At 36.4% G+C, this 24610-nt stretch overlaps 1 protein-coding gene across 1 annotated transcript; it reads left to right on the forward strand.

The window, feature by feature from the left end:
• Nucleotides 1-23710, forward strand: LOC121730089 (protein rolling stone-like). Its single transcript, XM_042118934.1, has 4 exons — nt 1-445; nt 15240-15350; nt 16528-16708; nt 22310-23710. Exons 1-4 carry the CDS (start codon nt 151-153, stop codon nt 22524-22526), a joined length of 804 nt encoding a protein of 267 aa, XP_041974868.1. The 5' UTR covers nt 1-150; the 3' UTR covers nt 22527-23710.
• The last annotated feature ends 900 nt before the right edge of the window (nt 23711-24610 follow it).

The raw sequence follows: 24610 nt of genomic DNA on the forward strand, positions 1-24610 counted from the left end.
TATTAGTGATCGAAGATTTTATGGGATGTTTGTTCACAAGGTGCAATAGAATAAACATTTCGTAAATTCGTCCGTGATAATGGTACTCGATCGATAACGAATCTGACAGACATCTCAGCTTGTGAAATCATCACAGATAGTGTTGTGAAAATGGTGAAGTGCACTAAGAAAACTTTTTCGTTCTCCGATCTGTGGGTTTCCTACCACGAGCGAGCCGGGGACTTCTACCTGTCGTCATGGCAACGGGGGGAATCCCCCATCCCCATGTTCGTGGTGCGGCTGATCCTGGCGGCAGCTTCGGTGGCCATCCTCGTATACTCCCTGTACTCCGGGGCCAGCCAGTTCTGGATGATCTACCTCACCAACTGGGGCCTGCTCTTCATCACAGTCATCACCCTCAGCGGCCTTCTGGTCTCGTGTATCGCGATATGTACAAAAATAACCGGTGAATATAATTAAATGTAATTATAAACTTACAGCGAGCAAAAAATCTCGCTTAAATTATCTTTTCTTAGTGTAATTCATATTATTATCATATATAGTATGAATATTATAATCTTATGTATAATTTAGTACGGATGTTTTGAGTACATGATCTACTGATCAGTAGATCATGTATTCAATATAGACAAACATTGCATTCGGACAAAGAAATAATTATCAAACTCAAAAAATGAGGCAAAAATATGTTGAATACAAATAATTATATATGCGTGGGTTACCTATGTGGGATGGTTTTAACTTTTAAGGACAAAAGCCAAAGCACTTCGACCAAATAAATATTTACCAAAACAAGTAAGTTGATATGGGCCTACTAAATGACGCCCTCAACTCTGTTGCACCAAAATGCGTTTATCGTGCACATTTTTCCGGGATAAAAAAAATATCCTATATCCTTTCCCGAGACTCAAAGTATCTCTATACCAAATTTCAGCAAAATCAGTTCAGCGGTTTGGGTGCGAAGACGTTGCTACCTCTTCACGCCAGACTTCACGACAGACAGACACACTTTCGCATTTATATTATTAGTATGGTTCTATGAACAACGGAAACCGCAATACAAAGGTAATATAACGACCAATGCCTACTAATACCATTCCAGCCATGCACTGAAAGCTGATCTGTCTCGTGGCTATCCAACTTCCTAGAATAAAGTAAACATTAGTATTTACCTTACTTAATATATTGGTATTTACCATAGCCTATACTTACCCTAAGTTACATTACTAAACTACTATTATACTACCTATATAAAACTAAGGGACCGTACCCATACTACGTGACCCAATTGGGGGGAGGGATGTTCAAAATACTACGCTCAGTCACAAGAGGGGGGAGGGGGTCTAGGAGTTTTGTCACGTAGTCAATTTCGCCGAGAGAAACGTCATACGATTTTTTTTTTCTCGCCATTTAATACTTGACATTGGCATTTATTATGGTTATTTAAAGCCAACAGCAATTAAAAGCAACTTATCAGGCATTTTGAAGTTTGGTGAAGCTGTCAGGCTTGGTGATCATTTTTGGTATTTTTATTATACTATATTTGGTGTTCGATTACAATTTGAACTACAGTCGTTACTAAAATAGCTAGTATGTACCATCGAGGAAATGGATTCCTCAGACCAACGTCATGTAGTCGGATCATGTCAATTCAATGTTAATTGTGATCTGTCGGTTGGGTTTAACTTTAAACGCGACCAAATTACTTATGTCCGTCATCTGCTTAGAAATTAATTTCTTTGATTTTTCTATTGTAATTTTAGACTATTGTAATTATACCTACAGGGTGTAACAAATCTAAGTGATAATACTTTAGGATGTGTATGTATTCCTTACATAGTTTACTGTTCACTGTGTGTAGTTCACTGTGAAAGTAGCAGCGCTGAAAGACCAAATTTTTTTTCACTTTTGTATGGAGAAACTCGTTACACTGGGGCACTTGCCCATATAAAAGTGAAAAACATTTGCTCATTCAGCGCTGCTACTTTCAAAGTAAACTCACTGTAAGGAACACGTACATCCTAAAGTATTATCACTCAGTTTTGTTACACCTTGTATAGTCTCTTAAATATTGGTGTCAAGTATTTCTTTTTGGTGAACTATTGGGTACAAAAGTATTTTTTGGTGATCGTTATTTTTATTCCCATATTATTTAATTAAGACCATCCCCCGAGCATACGACCTTGAACATACGCCAATTACTCGCCGTCAAACAATTAGTTTGGCGAGATTTGAAATGTAACAATATTATGTGGATTTTAATGAATAAATATATTTAAAAAAAAAATTTGACGCGTTGCCGAGATCGCACAAAAATCCATTTTTTTTTTACTTATCTCAGTTCAAAATTGATCTAAAAAAAATTAAAACGGGGAATATGTAGTTAATGAAATTGTCTATCTATTGTCGTGTTTTTCAAATAAACGTAATTTGTAAATACTAGGGAGATGCTGAAAGTATGCTTCAATTTTAATAAATTGTCTTTAGAAGCTAATAATTATCATGAGTATAATAAACAAAAATAGAAAATTTAAAACGGGGAAAGATTATTACTGGATTTTTGTTATTACTTTGAAGCTTTCAAATTATGAGTTTATAATACTCTAAATACGGTAAATTACGGAATCTCCGTAGGGAAAGGGCCTTAAGTAGTAATAATATTATTATAAACATGCTAAGAGTCTTTTATAATAAATAACTTAATAAGCATAAATACGAGTCAAATTATTTTCATTTGCTATCTACTCTTTCTACTTACAAAATGATTAAAAATTATTCTTGTCAATACCACGTGAACAATTGAAGGGGGGGGTGGGTCTTGGCATATACTACGCATGGTCAAAAGGGGGAGGGGGGGTGTCAAAAAATCTTAAAAAGTAGGTCACGTAGTATGGGAATGCTCCCTAACTTGATAGACGATATGACAAAATGTTTTGTAAATAGTGTGGGTCTTTCTATTGCTTAGAGGGTTTCTTTAAAACCAATCCAAACCTTTATGTAGTGTTAAACTATGTACAAAACTTATCAACAACATACCTTCGCTAGTCAACCACAAAGACTCTACAAATAATTGAAAATATTATGCATACGTAGTTACACTGTAGTACGTGCTTATGTATACTTCACTCTATGTATAAAACTTTATAGCAAAACTATGAGTAAATAACCACAAAGACTCTAAGAATAAATAACATTATGTATACGTAATAAACTGCAGTCTATAATCCATATTTACTTATGTATTTATAGTTGATACCAAACAATGTATAAGTAATGTATATTAACAATACGCCTTCGGAAGTCAACCACAAAGAATATGAAGAAATGATATGCAGACGTAGTTAATCGTACAAAGAAATAATTCAATAAATTGCGGTCAAAGTCGCAAATACACAAACCTAGATAATAAAAGAACTACACCTACTTACATTAACATTGTTTACATTTGGTTTACATTATGTAAGGATAGTTCAAGTGCGTGTAGCGCCACACGCAATGAAGAGTTCCAGAAGATTCTAAACTGATTTCCAATGGGCGTCGCGGAAGAACTGGCAGATGGTCAATGCAAGGTGTGATAAAACTAAGTGATAATACTTTCTGGTGTGTAGTTGACCTCTATATAGAGTTCGCTGTGAAAGCAGCAGCACTGAAAGAGTATTTTTTTCTCATACAATTCACAAAAAGCTCTTTCAGTGCTGCCACTTTCACAGCAAACTATAGAGTATAGACAAGGGAAACATACACACACAAAAGTGTGATACTTTAGTGTGTAACTTACAGGGTGTAACAAAACAAACTAATAGTTTTGTTACACCCTGTAACGCTATTAGTAATATGCTCAGAATGAATTGAGTACCAATCAATGACAATATTATTATTGCTGCTTAGTAATAAGGCCGCCTTTGTGTACCTTCTTCATATTATGATATTATAATTTATATTATTTTAAACTTTGTCTTTGTATTGAGTGTGCACAATAAAGTATATTTTCATTTCATTTCATTTTCATTTCATTTCATTTTCATTTCATTTTCATTTCATTTTCATTTCATTTTCATTTCATTTTCATTTCATTTTCATTTTATTTTCATTTTATTTTCATTTCATTTTCATTTTCATTTTCATTTTCATTTTCATTTTCATTTTCATTTCATTTTCATTTTCATTTTCATTTTCATTTTCATTTTCATTTTCATTTTCATTTTCATTTTCATTTTCATTTCATTTTCATTTTCATTTCATTTTCATTTTCATTTCATTTCATTTCATTTCATTTCATTTTCATTTCATTTCATTTCAATATATATTTAATAGATTTTGAGGTCTACTTGAAGCTATAATTACTTCAAAACCATGAAATAATTTCAGAGTTCTATATTTATTACAAGAAAATAATGAATCCATGTTTTTTAACATGGATTCATTATTTTCTTGTAATAAATATAGAACTCTGAAATTTCTTACAAGAAAATTGAACGCCTTTTTAGGCGAAGACAAACTGGAAGCGTTTATTAGATGAACATCGTGATTTAAACGACGTAAACATACTATCTTTCTTATTATCATATAACATATATATTAGAATAATTAATAATAATATCAAACTCTACCTCTCCGCCCATATAAACCTTAAAGTCTGAACCATTAGGTATTTACAGATCATTTAAAGACATAATGTTACCAAAATCGTTTGTCATGCCTTTTTTCGTTGATACAAAGATCGTAGAGATAACAAGATATTTAACGGACTAATTAGCTATATTTTGAACAGGTTTAAGTGAAATTCGATCTTATTTTCTCACACAGTCTACTACTGTCCTACTATGACTTTTTGGCTCGTGGCCAATATCGGAACGAATGATACGGACTACCGTCTTGTAAATTGTCTCAGTGATAGACAGCTGTTGCTGTCTATCAGGACAAAATGTCATCCAAGACAGTATATAAATAAGTCCATGCATCCAAATGACTATATTAACCTCTTGAACCCCACCGACACCTTAACATGCCACCCGTAAAAATACCTCTGTGTACCACCGGCACGTTAATGAGCCACCTGATGCACTCGACCTCACGCTGTTTTGTAACTTATTTTAGTGGGTTTAAGATTTAATTTCGTTTGTTCTATACATTATTTTTAAGAGTATGAAGTTGGCTACAAAAAGAATGCACTAAATTATAGTGTCCGACCGAAGCTTTGGCTAAGGCTTCAGCTTCAGCCGCCTTCGGCCAAAAAAAACACCTTCGGCGAAACCTTCGGCTTCGGCCTAAAACCCGGCCGAAGCCGAAGCTTCACCGAAGGTCCGAGCAACCGTCGAAATTGAACGAAAGACTGAGTAACTTCGTGAGAGAGCGACGGACCGGACCCTCAATATTGAAGTTTTGAAATAATTAATTATAGCTTGTGGACATATTGAACATAACTGTATTTTTAAAAGATAAAACCGACTTCAAAATTATACGTAATTGATAATTAAAACTCCGTATCTCCAAATCTACTAAACCGATTTTGATGAAACATGCACTATTCCCTAAGTTGAACAATACCTAGTACAACAAAAAAAGAATTACTGAAATCGGAATAATAGTTCCAGAGATATGATACGAATAGATACGAACACAAACATAAAAACATACATTCATACATACACTTGTAATTTGGCACCTTTGTTTACACGCTGATACAGATTACAGACTTACATATAGGAAAATTGGGCAGTTCTGGATATATTACACACATAGGTACGCTTGGAATTGATAACCTTCTTTATTTAAGTCGGTTAAAAATTATTAATTACTGAGAGTCGAGCGATTAAGATTATAAACCTTCGGCTTCGGCCGAAGGTTGTAGCCATTGCCAATTAATCGGCTTCGGCTTCGGCCAAAAATAGACCTTCGGTCGGAAACTACTAAATTAGTTCCTGATTGGCGCAAATTTTGTAAAACTTGAAAAAAGAATCGAAAAATTTGAATGGCGCCATAGAACGCGGTTTTTGAGGCTCAATAGAATTTTAACATCCCGGTATTCGAGAGGTTAAAGATCTTTGTCGGTCTTAAGAGGGCAACTAATCTCAAAAATCAAACATCTTCCTTCTCTCTTCACACTCACTTCTTTCATATGCTAGGTGAAAAAGAACGACGCGGATTCATCGCCAAATTAGTTTTTTCTCAATAACTCGATAAATATACAACATTTTAAAAATCCGCTAGGTCGATCTCTCAATGATAGAATTTTATACAATGTGTCAAAATATTAACTTAGTTCAATGCACGGTTATGGCAATAAATAAAAAATTCGTGAAAATTTGATGCATCTTTGTGATTTTTTCTATCGAGAAAATGTTAAGATATCGTGTTTTTGCTCAGATCGAATTCTCGGAAATATAATGTAGTATCTAATTATATAAAATGAAACAATTCGGTGCTTATTTTCAAGTATAAAAAATAAAAATGAATTATATAAAATCGACACAATCGGTTAGTCGCCCCTTTAACATGACCCTAATTTAGTAGTTGATTTTTATTGTGTTGGTGGTCTTCATTAGTCTCCGTAAGGACCTAGCAACACGTGTGGTATATGTATATAATATCTAATATCACAGTAATATAATTTATTGCATTCGATAAAATTATTATGGCCTTTTTATCGCCTCCTTTACGTGGTACACGACAAAACTAGTTTCATTAACCACTAAATCCTTCGGTGCGACTTCGTACTATACAGTGTTAAATTCTGGACATTCAAACATACGCGAGATAGATGTTGTTTTTTAATCGACTTAAAAATAAGGATGTTATCAGTTCGGCGCGTATGTATGTAATATTTCCAGAACTGCCCAATTTTCGTTTAAGTTTCTCTATATCACAAATGTTCCAAAGGGGTATGAAGATTTTTGTATGGAGCCTGGCCGACCTACGTTCCGCCATTGTGTTTTTCCGCGTTTACGATTTTTTTTTTCAAAAATGTATAGCTAACTTGTATTGATACAAGCAAAAAATAATCTTGAACAAAACCGCGTAAAGTGTCACATTTCGAAGATTTGAGCTGCCAAAGTTGCAATATCTTAAATTGGTAAAAGTTTGGCAGCTCAAATCATGGAGCTAATATAGCTTCATGGCTCAAATCTTCGAAATGTGACACTTTACGCGGTTTTGTCCAAGATTATTTCTTGTTTGTATTGATGTTAGCTATCCATTTTAAAAAATATATTCGTGAACGCGAAAAAACACAATAGCGGTACGGTAGGTCGGCCAAAATCTTCGTACCCCTTTCAAAAGTGTATGTATATATGTGTGTATGTATGTCTGTGTTCGGATATCTCTGAAATTACCATTCCGATTTCAGTAATTAAACTTAGGGAACAGTGCAAGTTTCATCAAAATCGGTTCAGTAGTTTTGGAGACAGGAAGTTTTAATTCCCAATTATTAAGTACGTACAAGTTTGAAGTCGGCTTTATCTTTTTAAAATACGGTTATTCAGACCAGAGTTTCAACTTTATATTATGTAAATATTTAAGAATTACTTATATCAAATGAAAAAACTCACGGACAGGGTTAAAAATTAAAATGCAGCTTTTCGAAATTAAAATAATATTATGTTGGCTCTTATATAAAATAAAACGACGCCATTTATCTGTCGTATGATGATGTTTTAATGACATTATGATGTGTAACTACCTGAGCGGATGTGCAGCGATCACAAACATTATTGGAGCAAAATAACCACAGGCTCTACCTAACGAGAGGATACATAATCATTATTTTGATTAGCCGGAAAGTAAATACCACGTATTCAATGAAACAAAGTTATATAACATCTCAATTCTAAGCTACAGTTAAGTTATTTTGATAATAAGTGTAGTGTTGGAAACAAAATATATTTTCAGTAAGATTAATAAAAGTCAAAACAGGTGTACTGCCCCCCTAGCTTAAATCCTGGGTACGCCGATGCTCTTAAGTCTAAAGCAATTAGAAATTATGAAGTATAGACATAAGAAATAAGTATGAAGTAGATACCTAAGTTGGTTTCAACAAACTTATCTAATGTAATGAAATCCTTAATTCCTAAAGCACTTGAAACAATTCGGTGCTTATTTTCAAGTATAAAAAATAAAAATGAATTATATAAAATCGACACAATCGGTTAGTCGCCCCTTTAACATGACCCTAATTTAGTAGTTGATTTTTATTGTGTTGGTGGTCTTCATTAGTCTCCGTAAGGACCTAGCAACACGTGTGGTATATGTATATAATATCTAATATCACAGTAATATAATTTATTGCATTCGATAAAATTATTATGGCCTTTTTATCGCCTCCTTTACGTGGTACACGACAAAACTAGTTTCATTAACCACTAAATCCTTCGGTGCGACTTCGTACTATACAGTGTTAAATTCTGGACATTCAAACATACGCGAGATAGATGTTGTTTTTTAATCGACTTAAAAATAAGGATGTTATCAGTTCGGCGCGTATGTATGTAATATTTCCAGAACTGCCCAATTTTCGTTTAAGTTTCTCTATATCACAAATGTTCCAAAGGGGTATGAAGATTTTTGTATGGAGCCTGGCCGACCTACGTTCCGCCATTGTGTTTTTCCGCGTTTACGATTTTTTTTTTCAAAAATGTATAGCTAACTTGTATTGATACAAGCAAAAAATAATCTTGAACAAAACCGCGTAAAGTGTCACATTTCGAAGATTTGAGCTGCCAAAGTTGCAATATCTTAAATTGGTAAAAGTTTGGCAGCTCAAATCATGGAGCTAATATAGCTTCATGGCTCAAATCTTCGAAATGTGACACTTTACGCGGTTTTGTCCAAGATTATTTCTTGTTTGTATTGATGTTAGCTATCCATTTTAAAAAATATATTCGTGAACGCGAAAAAACACAATAGCGGTACGGTAGGTCGGCCAAAATCTTCGTACCCCTTTCAAAAGTGTATGTATATATGTGTGTATGTATGTCTGTGTTCGGATATCTCTGAAATTACCATTCCGATTTCAGTAATTAAACTTAGGGAACAGTGCAAGTTTCATCAAAATCGGTTCAGTAGTTTTGGAGACAGGAAGTTTTAATTCCCAATTATTAAGTACGTACAAGTTTGAAGTCGGCTTTATCTTTTTAAAATACGGTTATTCAGACCAGAGTTTCAACTTTATATTATGTAAATATTTAAGAATTACTTATATCAAATGAAAAAACTCACGGACAGGGTTAAAAATTAAAATGCAGCTTTTCGAAATTAAAATAATATTATGTTGGCTCTTATATAAAATAAAACGACGCCATTTATCTGTCGTATGATGATGTTTTAATGACATTATGATGTGTAACTACCTGAGCGGATGTGCAGCGATCACAAACATTATTGGAGCAAAATAACCACAGGCTCTACCTAACGAGAGGATACATAATCATTATTTTGATTAGCCGGAAAGTAAATACCACGTATTCAATGAAACAAAGTTATATAACATCTCAATTCTAAGCTACAGTTAAGTTATTTTGATAATAAGTGTAGTGTTGGAAACAAAATATATTTTCAGTAAGATTAATAAAAGTCAAAACAGGTGTACTGCCCCCCTAGCTTAAATCCTGGGTACGCCGATGCTCTTAAGTCTAAAGCAATTAGAAATTATGAAGTATAGACATAAGAAATAAGTATGAAGTAGATACCTAAGTTGGTTTCAACAAACTTATCTAATGTAATGAAATCCTTAATTCCTAAAGCACTTGAACGCAATTAAAACATCCCTTTAACAAAAAAAGATTCACAACCTACAAAGCTATACAGCCCACCACGACCCACTGAGCTAGCCATTAACTCTTCAGTAAGTGCCAAAATCTTTGCAAAAATGTAGGGTACGTGGTGTGCAAAAAAAAATGGCGCCCGGCCTACCCTCTTTATACAAATAATGTAATAACCTTACATCTAATCCATATTTTATGTTTGTGTGAAAAATATTATAATATATGTTAAATTTTCTATCTATCAAGCCATCATAATATAGTATTTAGTCAGATGTGATATTCGTCTCACCACTGTAAACTTTGAAATCTATGTTTCTAACTATTTCGCAACAAATATATTAATACATTATTATAATCTCAATAACACAGAGCTATACAAACTGTTTATGTAAACAATTCTTTGAAATAACTTAACTTGTTATCATTAAACAGATAAGAGATAAGAGTAACAAAAACCGGTTTTGGTATTATACACAAGCAAAATTCGTCCTTAGTGCAATACAAATAAAGTTCAAAATGGCCGCGGCCGGCAAAAGCCGTTATAAATAGGTAATTTTTATCTTGATTGTTTTACTAAAACGATACTATTACATACTATTACTAGGATCTAAATCGTTTTGTACACGATAATATAAGCTTTTAACGTCAATTATTTACAAAAATATTAAACAAATCGCGTTCAAATCACATAAATAAAAACCAAATTTTCTCGTGTAAACTAGAAGTAATTACGATGTAAGTATTTCTTTCAAATGATTATCTAAAACTATTTATAAATTATACTTAATTAATAAATTAAACTATTTTAAAAAAGAAGACGAAGAAGACCCACATTTCCCTGATACTAAATTTTAGCAACCCTTTCTGTGCATTTGAGTTTAGACAGACACAACGATTTTAAAAATACATGATCAATGTTGTTTCAAGTTTCACTAAAGTATATGAGGGTAAGTTCAAATACAGGGTAAGTCCGGATAACTCAACTTATCTCTAAAGTACCTAGTCTGTAGTCGGTGTTTTCTTTTGCTTGGCGCTACGGGCATATACATCATACTGCACTGCAACCGCAAACTGTATAGTAGCGTACCGTAACTGTAGTCAGTGCCGTAAATAGGGCGGTGCCACCGGTGCCGAGGCACAGGGCGTAGTCTCTGGGGAGGCGCAAGAATGGCCAGACCAGGCAGACTCATATTCTTTCGAATTGCTCCCGATGTTTTCCAATGTAGAAAAAAAAATATCCACAGCCGAACATATAACATTTTCCTTTTTGGAAGTCAGTTAAAAAACAATGGTGTAGTTATATACCTAAGCTCGCACAGGGCGCAAAAAAAGCTATTTACGGCACTGACTGCAGTTTAATTTGGCGTAAACTTGAATTATCCGGACTTACCCTGTATCCGAACTTACCCTGATTAACCTTATACGTTAAGATTTTTCCTCATATTGTGACAAAAATGCGTATAGTCGCCGGGGCGGCGACTGCCGGCGAGCTATAAATAATAACAGTCAATTATTTCAACATCTCCGTCAAGGGAAAACCTTACATGAATCAGCAACACTATGCAAGGCTCTCCGATACATTCTTAGAGAGAATGGACATTATTACTTTATATCAAAGAGAAGTCTTTGCTTTATATAGCACATAAGAATCCTTCATCTTATAGCAGCTTATTTTAACGAACGCCTCCGTGGTCTAGTGGTATAGAGCGCGGCTCTTGACTCGGAGGTCGTGGGTTCGATTCCCGCGTTGGAAACATGTTATTTCCAAGTTTGGTTAGGACGATGCAGGCTGATCACCTGATTGTCTGACAAGTAAGATGATCCATGCGTCGGATGGGCATGTAAAAAGTCGGTCCTGCGCCTGATCTCTCGCCGGTTGTGTCGGTCTTCCGTCCCACTGGGTTATGAGAGTAAAGGAATAGAGAGTGCTCTTGTGTACTGCGCGCACACTTGGGCAGTATAAAATTACTCCTGCGTAGCTGGTTTCAATGAAACCGGCCACCGTCACCGAAACCGGTGTGGGAGCTATTATTATCATTATTTTAACGGGCATAAGGCACATATTCCCATCTCTTTCTCTATCTCTCAGCTCTCTTCATATCTCTTCATAATATATCTCCTGTATCTCCTGTATCTGCCAAGATCGACAGATAATACATATATTTGAAATATATTATTGTACAAACGTTGAAATATATTATTGTAGAAACGAAATGAGGATAGCCACATACCCAGCAAAATCGTAAATAAGGTTTAGCGGTTTGGGCGTGAAGACGTAACAGACAGACAGACGGAGAGACAGACATACTTTTGTATTTATATCATTAGTATGCATTGCTTACTAGATATTGCCTTATCAGCAAAAAAACTAGGCCTTTACATCCGTTGTGGATGATTTATACAGTATTTTCAGTGCGAAGTAACCACTCCTCAAATACTGTAGTGCCTGCCAAATGTCCGTATGGTTGCCAAAGTACATACGGCATTCTCGCAACATACTTAGTCGGCCTAGTCCAGAGGAAAGAACTAGTCAATACGTCTGGGACCAACTATGTGCGGGTTTCCTCACGATGTTTTCCTTCACCGTACGAGCGTCCGTATTATGTACTTGAGATAAAATGTTATATCAGCAAGCAGCAACTCTTTTTCTCTCTCGCAACAAAACAAGCCGATCAAAGTGTTATATGAACAAAAACTACCATAATAAATAATTTTACATTTATTATTCTGCATAATGTTATAAGTAAATCGTGATTATTATAAGTAAATACTAAATAGAAATGCTATACTGTTTGTTACAACGATTTATTTAAAGCGCGCTTGTAAGCTATGGGCAAATTATAGTGTATGCTTTAACTAATCTATGTACTCGTAGGTACGTATACAAATTTTTTATTATAAAAAAATTAGAATCCCTGTTTTTGTAGAGGTATTTTTGATTAATTTTTCTGTGTTATAAAAGTTGACCAATCGTGTTATACTATGGGTAATTCAAAGACAAAGACATGATGAATACTGACAATGAACTTTAATTTCTTAGCTTTAGTCATTGCTGAGAAAAATCGATATCGCTACAGCCAAATTATCAAGGCTGACGTCACCTCAAAATGTAGTTTTAAAATAAATAATTGAAAATTTAAAGGATTTAAGGGGCAATTCGGGAAGCTAAACCTGCAAACACCACCGTTATCAGCTATAACCCACAATAGAGCTTAGAGTTTAGAACGAATGATTATTTTTGGGTGCCACATCTTCAGGTGAGGCTTGCTTTCAGAATAGCCACTTCTTTTTGTCATCGGAAGCAAACTCACGTAGCAACGATTTTCCTGACGCCTCCCTGATAAGTTATAACTGAACTTATACCCTCAGGACTCAAGCCGGAGGGATGAGGGCAAGGACGACACGCACGGAAATTGTGCCGCCAGTACAAAGCCGTGTTTACACTGCACGAGTACACACAAACTTCAATATGTAGCTGACGAGCTGCGTGATGACTCGTTCCTGTGCAAACACCCTTTGTTTCCTTTCAGAACAAATCCATCTGTGATTTATTTTACGCACACATTCAAATGTTACATATGCACTTCACGATATGTATGAGCTAGATGACGCCCGCCTCCGTGGTCTAGTGACAAAGAGCGCGGCTCTTGACTCGGAGGTCGTGGGTTCGATTCCCGCGTTGGAAACATGTTATTTCCAAGTTTGATTAGGACAATGCAGGCTGATCACCTGATTGTCTGATAAGTAAGATTATCCATGCGTCGGATGGGCATGTAAAAAGTCGGTCCTGCGCCGACACGACCGGCGAGAGATCAGTCTCTCGCCGGTCGTGTCGGTCTTCCGTCCCACTGGGTTATGAGAGTAAAGGAATAGAGAGTGCTCTTGTGTACTGCGCGCACACTTGGGCAGTATAAAATTAATCCTGCGTAGCTGGCCTGGTTTCAATGAAACCGGCCACCGTCACCGAAACCGGTGTAGGAGCTATTATTATTATAGATGACGTCCGCAATTCCCATGCGCCAAAATTCGTTTGTCGGTCAGAAACCGAACATTTTTCCGGGATGAAAGTATCCTATGTTCTTTCTCGGGCCACAAAGTATCTCTGTACCAAATTTCATCGTAATCAGTTCAGTGATTTAGGCGTGATGAGGTAACAGACAGACAGACACACTTTAGCATTTATAGTATTAGTATCTACTAGTATGGATTATACAGTACATATTGCATTGTGTACAATGTACATGCTTGTAGATTAGTATGTCGTATGTCAAAGCACTAAGCAGCAATGTGTAATTTGCCAATGTAAATATTTAAGTGCTTACTGCATACTGCGTAGTGCATACAATATACAGATACTAGATGTTGGCACTTGGCAGCTCCTTTATTTCACAGGAATTCATTTATCAAGCGGGTACAGTACCATATCTGAGATAATAATATTAGTACCTGGATGACCGAGCTTTGCTCGGTATAGCAAACACTCATTGACTTCGTCTTACTTAACAACGCCATCTGCTGGAATAGCTTTAGCTGTTGTTGTGTCTGTAAGTAATTAGTGGCTCACAAAATAGTATTATTATTCGCCAATAGATGTCAGGAAGAGTCATATCTTTCAGTTTATCGATTATCGATAAAACACGAATAAAAAGACATTTTCTAAAAATGATTCCTAGCTAGATCGATTTATCGCCCCCGAAACCCCCTATATACTGAATTTCATGAAAATCGTTGGAGCCGATTCCGAGATTCCAATTATATATATATTATATGTGTGTATATATGTGTATATATATATACAAGAATTGCTCGTTTAAAGATATAAGATAGAATATTATTATATTTTATAGAAAGATAATATTATTATCTTTCTATAATCCCTTGCCATTTCCCGGGATTTAAAGTAACTTTACTAAGTATATGAAGTTATACCTTGCTTTAAGGCGAGGATAAACCCCAAATTGTTATTCCGTGACTCCCGGTTTACCTAGTTCCAATATAATAACGAAGTGTTAAAAAATATGAGATATAAAGCATAATATTTAAAATACTTTAAACCATAAACATTTTAATAAAACGTAATACTTTGGCTGTAATTAATTTACAAACTCACCTCCGATAAAAACCTATTTCATCGAAATATAAGTATCAACTAGGATAATTATACATTTTATTTAAATAAATTGTTAGTAAATCTATATTAAAATGCCCTTAACCGAACAATTTTGTTCCTTAATGTTTATTTCCAAAGATATTTTTAAAAAACATTAAAAATAGAGAAGATCCGCCCGAGAACCTACAGTTTTATGCTTAGCTAAAATGAATCTTATTGCGATGCGTATACGCTTGGTCTTTGGTTGTGTGCAAGGTTATCGTTTTGGATTGACATTAATCCCCGCCTTAAGTTTTAACTTATGAAGTTAAAGCTTAACGAGATTTTAAAGAAACTGCATTTGCTAGAATATTCTGTTTTCGTACTTACAGATTCAGCACAGCTGCCGTGGTACATAAGTTTGTACTGGTTGTTCTTCAACATCGGTGCTACGATGGCCATAGTCATAACTGGCCTCTACTGGACCTTACTGTATGCTACAGGTAAGCTAGGTAGTTTTGTATAAAGTTAGGTGGCAATCGATCTAACGGATTACCTGATGAAAAGCAACTACCGCCGCCCATGGACACTCGTAGCATCAGAAGAGTTGCAGGTGCGTTGCCGGCCTTTTAAGAGAGAATGCTCTCTCTTCTCGAAGGTTTATTTTTCAGCCTTATTTACCGGCCTTATTAATAATTATCGTCTACTAAAAAAACCATCTAGTATAAGTTACTTTATGTAATGTCTTATGGTCAAATATTGAAAAATCGTCAAAATACAATATCAGATATAATAATATTATGGTGAGATTAATTATTCATTTATACATAAATATCAATACTTTCATAAGAACATGTTTAGATTCCAAAGATTTATTAGCACGAAGATGTGAACCAGACCTTCTCAACGACAGACTTCCTCAACGATGTTGTCCAAGGCAAAATAAAGGCATTCTAGCGCTAAACAAAAAACATTTGAAACTCTACAGTCGTGCGTGATAGTCGCTTATTATGCGTGTTCAGAGGATCAACCCGGATAAAAACTTGTTACAAGGTTCTGAAGAGCAAGAACATTGTTTTAATTCATGGAAATTTGGTCTGGCAGTTTACAATAAAAAATTAAATAGGTAGGAACAGGAAAATTAACAAAAAAAAACTGCGATGATTAAATCTACTTTTAAAGGGAATTAGTTTTAGGAAATTAATTTTCCGTATACCATGCTGCACCCTCGAAGAGCTGAAACTGGACATCTATTATATTGATTGGTGTAGAGTTGTTATGTAGCCCGGTCAAGGGCGGATCCAGCTTTGGCGCCATGGGGGGGTCACATAGTCGTGGTCAAGACACAAGAACTTATAATTTAATTTTGATTAAATTTACTTAGTGGTTCACCTAGGACCTGGACCCAGCCCAAGGGGGGGTAATGAACCCCATGACCCCCTCCCCCCTGGATCCGCCCTTGAGCCCGGTCACCGAAAATGTAGAAATTATGCCATAAACGTGGCCCAATCTAATATCATCTTTCGACTGAAGAATGAAAATGTACTATCATCTGCCAAACTAAGTAGTTTTACCCTTGTTTATATCGTGCAACATATACATGGACCTCTAGGTCATCTGTGATCAAAATTATCTAGTTTTACCCTTGTGTATATCGTGCAACATTACCCTGCTTTTCAGAGGAGGACGTGAACTTCTGGTTGGACCTGACGACGCACGGGTTCAACTCGTGCATCGTGTTCGTGGAGCTGGTGGCGTCGCGTGCGCCGGTGCGGCTGCTGCACGTCTACCAGCCGCTCGCTGTCGGCATCTGGTATGCCTCCTTCACCGGCATATACTACGCGGCTGGTGGTGTTAACGGGTACGTATGATGAATCAAGTGGAATATACAGGCTGTCATAAAACTAAGGGCCTGTTTCACCACTTCCTGATAGGTGCCGGACATATCCACAACTTAACTTGACAGATAAAGTATGGAGAATCTGTCAAATAAGTTGTGTACAGCCTATCCGGCATATTATCAGGAAGTGGTGAAACAGGCCTAGCCTCTAAGTGATAATACTTTAGGGTGTGTATAGGTCCCAACTAGGGTTGCCAACTCAGTTGATCAGAAATCCGGGAGGTAAAAAAGTAATGAAAATCAAAAAAATAAAAGTAATTGCAATTCGTGCACACTTGAATTTCAGATTTTACATGTGTTTCTCAAACGATTGCGACATTTTGACCACTTCTTTTTTTTCCGGGAAAATCCCGGAATTCCGGAAGAGTTGGCAACCCTAGTCCCAACTCCCACGTATAGAGTTTACTGTAAAAGTAGCAGCGCTGAAAGAAGAATTTTTATTTAACTTTTGTATGGGTAAATTTATGACGCTCGGACGCTTGCCCATACAATATTGCGCTTTCAGAACTGCTACTTTCACAGTAAACAAGGAACACATTATACAAACCCTAAAGTATCACGTAGTTTTGTTATATTATGTATATTTTAACAATCGACACTTTAGAACTCAGTCATTGTTGGCCGGAAATGTATTTCCATTCCCAAATAGTTAACTATTAAGAGGATACACCAGGGGCTAGACAAAATGAAAAAAAGTACGTGTATTATCTATAGCTGTCTCCCTTACCTCAAGCCTATACCGCAGAACGCGATAGAGACAACTGCAGAAAATCAACGATTCGTTGTCCCCTGATTCCTTCTCCAAAACTTAACCGATTTAAGTAATTTTTTCATTAAAGATTAAAGTGGGGCTGAGCTGTGTCCCTATGTTTTTTTTTTGTATAATCTAGCCAAATCTGTTTTGTGGATGTTTGAACACAGCGGAAAATCTGACCATTTTTTTGGGTTTTTAAACGTTCATATCTTATTTAATAATTAAATTATGAAAAAAAAGAAAACATAGGGACATTGTATTAGTGGCCGTAGATATTCAGGAAAAAAATTATAACTCTACTAGCATTATCCAGGGAGGAAATAGGGGACAACGTTTGTATGGAAAAAAGGGCGGTGTGGACTCCTCTTAAGTAGTACAAAGAGTAAGTTATAGTTATTAAAAACACCAGCGAACTAAATATTCACCTCTTATACTGCATTTATACATTCGCGTTCGCTATTCGCCTCGTCATTCGACGTTGATTCGACGAAACATTCGTATACGAATGCTGTCGCGAACTTTGTCGCGAACTACTACCGTTCACACATTCGTGGAGTGATTCATTTTGATATTCGCACACGAACATGGAGGACGTGTTCATATTATCTAGCAATGTTGAATGAAAAATATGAAATTTATTATAGCGATATTTTGGGTTCCATTAGAGCTCTTCTTTTTTGTAAAATTCTAGGAATTCTAAAATTCACCTTTCACTCCACTCCATTTTTATTACATAATAATAATAATAATACTAAAATATACTAATAATAATATTTATTAAAAACCAAAATATATTTCCTTATTCTATTAGCCAAACTGCATAGTAGTTTGTCGGCGGGCTACGCGCTCATAAATGCAAAACTAATAAATATAATACTTATTATACTTTAACAACAAAATATAATCTTTTTGTATGTGTTATATCTTAAATTATGACTTATAAGTTTACACAATGAAAACTTACTAATGCCACGTGCGTGGCATTAGTAAGAAAAGAAACGAGTGTGATAACTAATAACATTGTACTAACGTTATAATAATAATAACATGATAACATAATATATAGAATATATAAATAATATAAGCCTATTTTTATATAGAATATAAAAATAGGCTTATTTTCAGTACAGTGTACTTAAGTCAAATATGTATGTTCAGCTTTGTACACGTCCTGTAGGGTCGGACGCTAGCTGTCAACTGAATGCAGGCGAATGTGTAAACAGTAAGTTCGTATTCGCTATTCGTGCCCTTTGATTCGCGTCCGAAAACCCGCTCTCAACGCGAATTATTCCACGAATAGCGAGGCGAAGTGCGAGGCGAATAGCGAGCGCACTGTTTACACATTCGTGTTCGCCATTCGCCTCGTGATTCGCCTCGCTATTCGTGCGAATGTATAAATGCGGTAGATGAATGATTGGTCTCGCGCTCGCGCTACGACTAGATACCGTCGGAGTACTTGAAAAATGCGGCAACAAATCATACGCCTGATAAGGCGTAAGCGCGCCAGTCGCGCCGCAAGCTTCGGGTGAGGTAGATGTGTCGATAAGTTTCGAAATTTTAAGTTACGTCCGTAGCAAAATGCCAGTTTGCGTAGTGAGACTATGCAATAATAACACTACAAGAAACAAGAAAGGTACTGGCATCACATACCATCAGTAAATATTATATAAATCGTCATAAACACAGAATAATAATATAAACCTGAAAATTCGGATCGGAGTACCGCTTGATGTTCAGTGTTGCCAATTACCATAAACTAAAAATTCCCAAATTTTTCTGAGATTGTGATTTTTATTTATTTATTTATTATATCTTATTTTTTTATATATACATAGTGGCTGAGTGGATGAGCGCATTAAAATCTCTAGCTAGGGTAGCTGGTTCGAATCCCGCCAACGGAACAAAAAGTTTTCAAAGTTCCTGGATCATGAATGTGTATTAATAAAAATGAATTATGAGTATCATATTATAATAAAAATCTTAAATACAGTTTATGTTTTATGTAAGAACACAATACAATAACAAATGAGAAAACAAATTTAACATTTGCTTTTTTATGACTCATTCTTAACTTTCGTTAAACTTCCTACCATTGTTTTTGTATTGTTTTCTCATCAATATTGTACCCATTATATTTCGTTGACCTAAACAACGTTGTTATTTTATCGCATTCTTTTCGAATGGACTTTATTCCAATGGTAAAGTTTATCTGGGGATTGAAAAATCAGCACTTACTATACAATAATAATAAATTACAAGACCACAGCAAATAATTTTTCCCCATTGATTGGGCACCAGTCACGTATCTGGCAACCCGATTATCTACGCACACAACAATATTTGTGCATTGTTTTACACACAGTACAATAATGAGGTGCCGCATTCGGGAATATGTGTTTTCTATACAGCGCGGTATCTAGTCGAGCGCGCGCGCGAGACCAATCATTTATCTAAGATTCACCTGTTGCACCTGTTGCACCACGAAAAGGAAAGATGATTGCAGGCACCATATTCAGTGGTACCCACTACCTAGTGGCTAGTATAACTTGCAAGAAATTATTTCGCCTCATTAACAATATTTTACTATAGAAAAATAGTAGCAGCTCCTATAACCCTAGAAGTATAACATCCCATAATTAAAAAAAATCGCTGCGTGTTTAAGAATTTGCAAGCCGCAACTCATAGGGGCACCTTGTTATGACATAATGCCTTCGGGTCAAAGGCAGCCCTACACGACTGCTAATACATATAAGGTACTTATTGTGTTTTTTTTTAGTTTTTTTTAATGAAATAAGGGGGTAAACGAGCAAACGGGTCACCTGATGGAAAGCAACTTCCATCGCCCATGGACACTCGCAGCTTCAGAAGAGTTGCAAGTGCGTTGGCGGCCTTTTAAGAGGGAATAGGGTAATAGGGGAGGGTAGGGAAGGGAAGGGAAGGGAATAGTTGAGGGTAGGAAAGGGAATAGGGTAAGGGTTAGGGGATTGGGCCTCCGGTAAACTCACTCACTCGGCGAAACACAGCGCAAGCGCTGTTTCACGCCGGTTTTCTGTGAGAACGTGGTATTTATCCGGTCGGCCCATTTGTGCCGAAGCATGGCTCTCCCACGTATGTTTCTGTATGTAGCATTGGTTGTAGATAGTAATTTCACGCCATCGCACACCCACAGGCAATAATTCAACATTACAACAGAAAATACAGGAGGCCATTAAATAAACACCTTAAATTTTTACTTTTTAAATAATTACTTTCCTAAATGGTTATCACCTTTTTAATGATAGCTTCTTAACGACTCGTCCTCGCTTACAACGAGGATATAGGAAAAAACAAGGCCGTTGCACATCTGTTGACGATTTTAAAAAACTGTAGTACCTGGGACAAGATTTTAAATGTCCGTGCGGTTGCCCAAGCACTTTCATATTCTCGCAGCCTAGTCGGCCTAGTCCAGACTCCAGAGGAATGAACAGGTCAATATGTCTGGGACTAGCTAACCATGTGCGGGTTTCCTCACGATATTTTCCTTCACCGTACGAGAAATCTGAAAATGTCTCATTGGTACACGCCTCCACCGGGATCGAAACTGCATCCTCTCGAGAGCAAACCAAAGGTATTTCCACAAGGCTACGGTCGCTTTTAGGATATAGGAAACCATTACAAGTTACCAGTGACGGATTAACCCCTAATCAAATTAAGCAATTGCTTAGGCCTTACCAGCAGTGACGGATTAACCCTTAATCAAATTAAGCAATTGCCTAGGGCATCACGTCTGAGGGGGCACCAGAAGAAGGACAAAAAACATCCGTCCTTAGGGCATCACGTCTCACCACTCTCACTTGACCAAAAACCTCACCAAAAAAAGTTTCTAAAAAAGAACTAATGTTTTTAGGTGGTAAAAGCTTCAAGACTCTAGTTGACATACGAATGGGGGGGACGGAGTACACAGGCATGGATTGCTTAGGGCAACAAGTAGTCTTAATCCGTCACTGGGTACCAGAAAAGTAAAGGTTTAAAGACGCGAGTTTAGTTGACATACGGTAAGAGGGGCCACAGGCATGGATTGCTTAGGGCATGAATGTCACTGCAAGTTATAACAAAACCTTATACAGAGTGTAACAAAACTAAGTGATAATACTTGAGGATGTGTATGGGTCCGTATAAGTATACTTAAACAGGGTGTAACAAAAACAAGTGATAATAATTTAGGGTGTGTACGTGTTCCCTGTAGAGAGTTCTCTGTGAAAGTAGCAACGCTGAAAGACCAAAAAATTTTTTCACTTTTGTATGGGGAAACTCGTGACGCTCGGGCCCTAGCCCATACAAAAGTGAAAAAAAAAATTTGTCTTTCAGCGCTGCTACTTTCACAGTGAAATCTCTACAGGGAACACGTACACACCCTAAAGTATTTTCACTTGTTTTTGTTACACCCTGTATAGAGTTGGCTATGAAAGTTGCAGCTCTGAAAGAGTAACTTTTTTTTCACCTTTGTATGGGAAAATACGCGCGGGCGCTTGATCATATAAATCGCAACAAATGCTATTTTAGCGCTGTTTTTTTCACTGCGAATTCTATACAAGGAACACATATAACTACACACCCTAACGCCTCCAGTCCACCGACGCTGCGAACTGCGAAAACTCTGCGAAACCATTGCGAAACAGAAATAGAGCGAGATGCAATATAACGCACTGTCGTGTGGCGGATGAGACAGTAAATCGGTTCGCCGCTGTTTCGCAGTTCGCAGCGTCGGTGGACTAGTGGCGTAAAGTCAGTATTATCGCTTAATTTTATTACACCTTGTATTTATACAGCAAGGACGAGCCGTTCATCTACCCGGTGCTGGACTGGCGGGATGGCGGGTCTTCGGCGGCGCTGGTGGCAGCCGCTATCGCCAGCCTGATCATCGTGTACGTGGTGCTGTGGGCGGTCACCGTGTGCCGGGACCGCGCGTCGCGCCGCCTCGTGCGCACCACCAGCTTGGATCTGCCGCTCACGCCGCCTGATCGACATACACCTAATGCTGTTTGATAAGTAATATGAGGTATAAGTTTTAGTGCTGTTTGAAGTAATGTTTAAGCTGTAGTAATGATTGGTACTCTATTGGTATAGGTTATACGCGCAGGAACACTTGAGTTGCGGAAATCAGAACTCTGTAACAATACGCCCTAGGACAAGGTGATAAGATAAATAATGCCAAATTAATACTTAGTTGGTGGTACTACATTGGTACCTGAGGACAGGTATTATAGTCAGAATTAGGAAATTGGAGTTCTACCTTAAAATAATAGAGTTGGAAATTGGATGTAGAGCATTTTTTCAGAGTCAATAGTAATAATCCAATGCTGAGGTTTAAGATTTTCAGCTCGTTTATATTAGCCTGGAATTCATATTTAAACACTGTAAATTTTTCACAACTCCTGAATTCCGGCGCGTACCGTCTCGACTATGGAGAGCTAAAAAAGGAATGCAATTACTCACTTTTAAAGTGCCGATAAAATAATTTTGCTCTAAGTAGACAAATAGTGTGATAAAAATGTTACCATCGTAGCCTAATATACGCAAAGCCTTCGCTTTAACTTTAAGTAATGTAGGTATTAGCCTATTAGGTAATGTTTGTACCATCGAGAATTTGATTCATAGGCAGATGGCGGACCTACGTAAATTGGCCGAATAATGCCCATGCCCAGCCGACAGATCACAACAGCGTATACAATACTTTAACATAAGTACATAACCCATTAAGCAAATAACGTTGGTACGACATCTGCCTTCGAACAGTTTCTCTGTACATTAATAGATGATTTTGGTATGTGTATTAATAGATGATTTTGGTTAGTTTAAATACTGCGGTGATAGCAAGAGTGTTCAAATATTATTGATCTAAGTGGATTTGTGGTTTAAGAATAGTCATGTAAGACTAATTTATTGAAGCTATAAGTATATTATAATTCAACAACATAGAACAACCTTTTTAACAGTCACTTAAAAGTTAAAAAGCAGTTAATCTTGAATTTTAATGGTGGTATTAGGGTTTTAACTTTCAATATTAGATATACTCTGATATACTTATGAAATATCATAACAGTATGTTTTTCCCATCAATGAAGAATTTGATCAAGTCGTCTTTTTTTCAAAGCCAAAGTTTTTAGTTAGTTACTTACGTCCGTTCCCAATATTTGATCTATCTCTGGTTTTGCCCTACTAGAGATAGGAATAGCTCACATTAGACATTAGAGACATATATATTATGTCAATTCAATGTTAGCTGCGATCGGTTGTATGTCAAACCAGAGATAGATTGAATATTGGGAACGGCCGTTATTGTATCAAAATATTTGATAAGCATATAGGTATCTAATACCACTTTAGGAATTATTATATATATATACATATATATATTTCGTTTAAAGATATAAGATAATAGCGAAAGATATTTCATATCTTACTAACTTATATGGTCGGCTATAAAACGCGGCAATAAATTTCGATAACAACAAAAATCATGTCCGTGAAAAATAATGACATTTACATAATTATTATTTTAGCAGTAATTTATCACAATGTCACGATATAAATAATATGCAGTAGAAAATCAGCATCAGCGTGTTTAACGTAACTTTAGAGTAAAATGCAGTATCACGTCGCCCTTATAGCTTCGGCCAAACCTACGCGACCAAAGCGACTGCGAAGCAGGAGCGTCTGCAACGCGGGGCGTTCGCGTCTTCAGAGCGGGAATAATCTACGGTTTCGCACCGTAGTCGCGCAGTTGTGCACAAGTTTCGCGTTGCAGACGCTCCCGTCCTGCGTTACTAACTTAGGCTTGGCCGAAGCCTAAAACTTGTCTCACTGCCGCACTCAGAGACGAACTTTAGTTAATTACTTACCTACCTATAATTAAATGAAAAGTTGACAGAAAATATAAGTTAAAGATCTCGACGCCTCATGGCTTAATATATGACAAAATCATATGGTTTTGCTCTACAAGGTGTAACAAAAATAAGTGATAATAATTTAGGGTGTGTATGTGTTCCTTATAGAGAGTTCACTGTGAAAGTAGCAGCGCTGAAAGACCAATTTTTTTTTCACTTTTGTATGAGGAAACTCGTGACGTT

This window comes from Aricia agestis, chromosome 9, assembly GCF_905147365.1.
Source record: "Aricia agestis chromosome 9, ilAriAges1.1, whole genome shotgun sequence".
Lineage (NCBI taxonomy): Eukaryota > Metazoa > Arthropoda > Insecta > Lepidoptera > Lycaenidae > Aricia > Aricia agestis.

Coding starts and splice junctions, on each gene's coding strand:
- LOC121730089 (XM_042118934.1), top strand. CDS start 151: ATGGTGAAGTGCACTAAGAAAACTTTTTCGTTCTCCGATCTGTGGGTT. Junction 15,351..16,527: donor GACCTTACTGTATGCTACAG/GTAAGCTAGGTA, acceptor CCTGCTTTTCAG/AGGAGGACGTGAACTTCTGG. Junction 16,709..22,309: donor GCGGCTGGTGGTGTTAACGG/GTACGTATGATG, acceptor GTATTTATACAG/CAAGGACGAGCCGTTCATCT.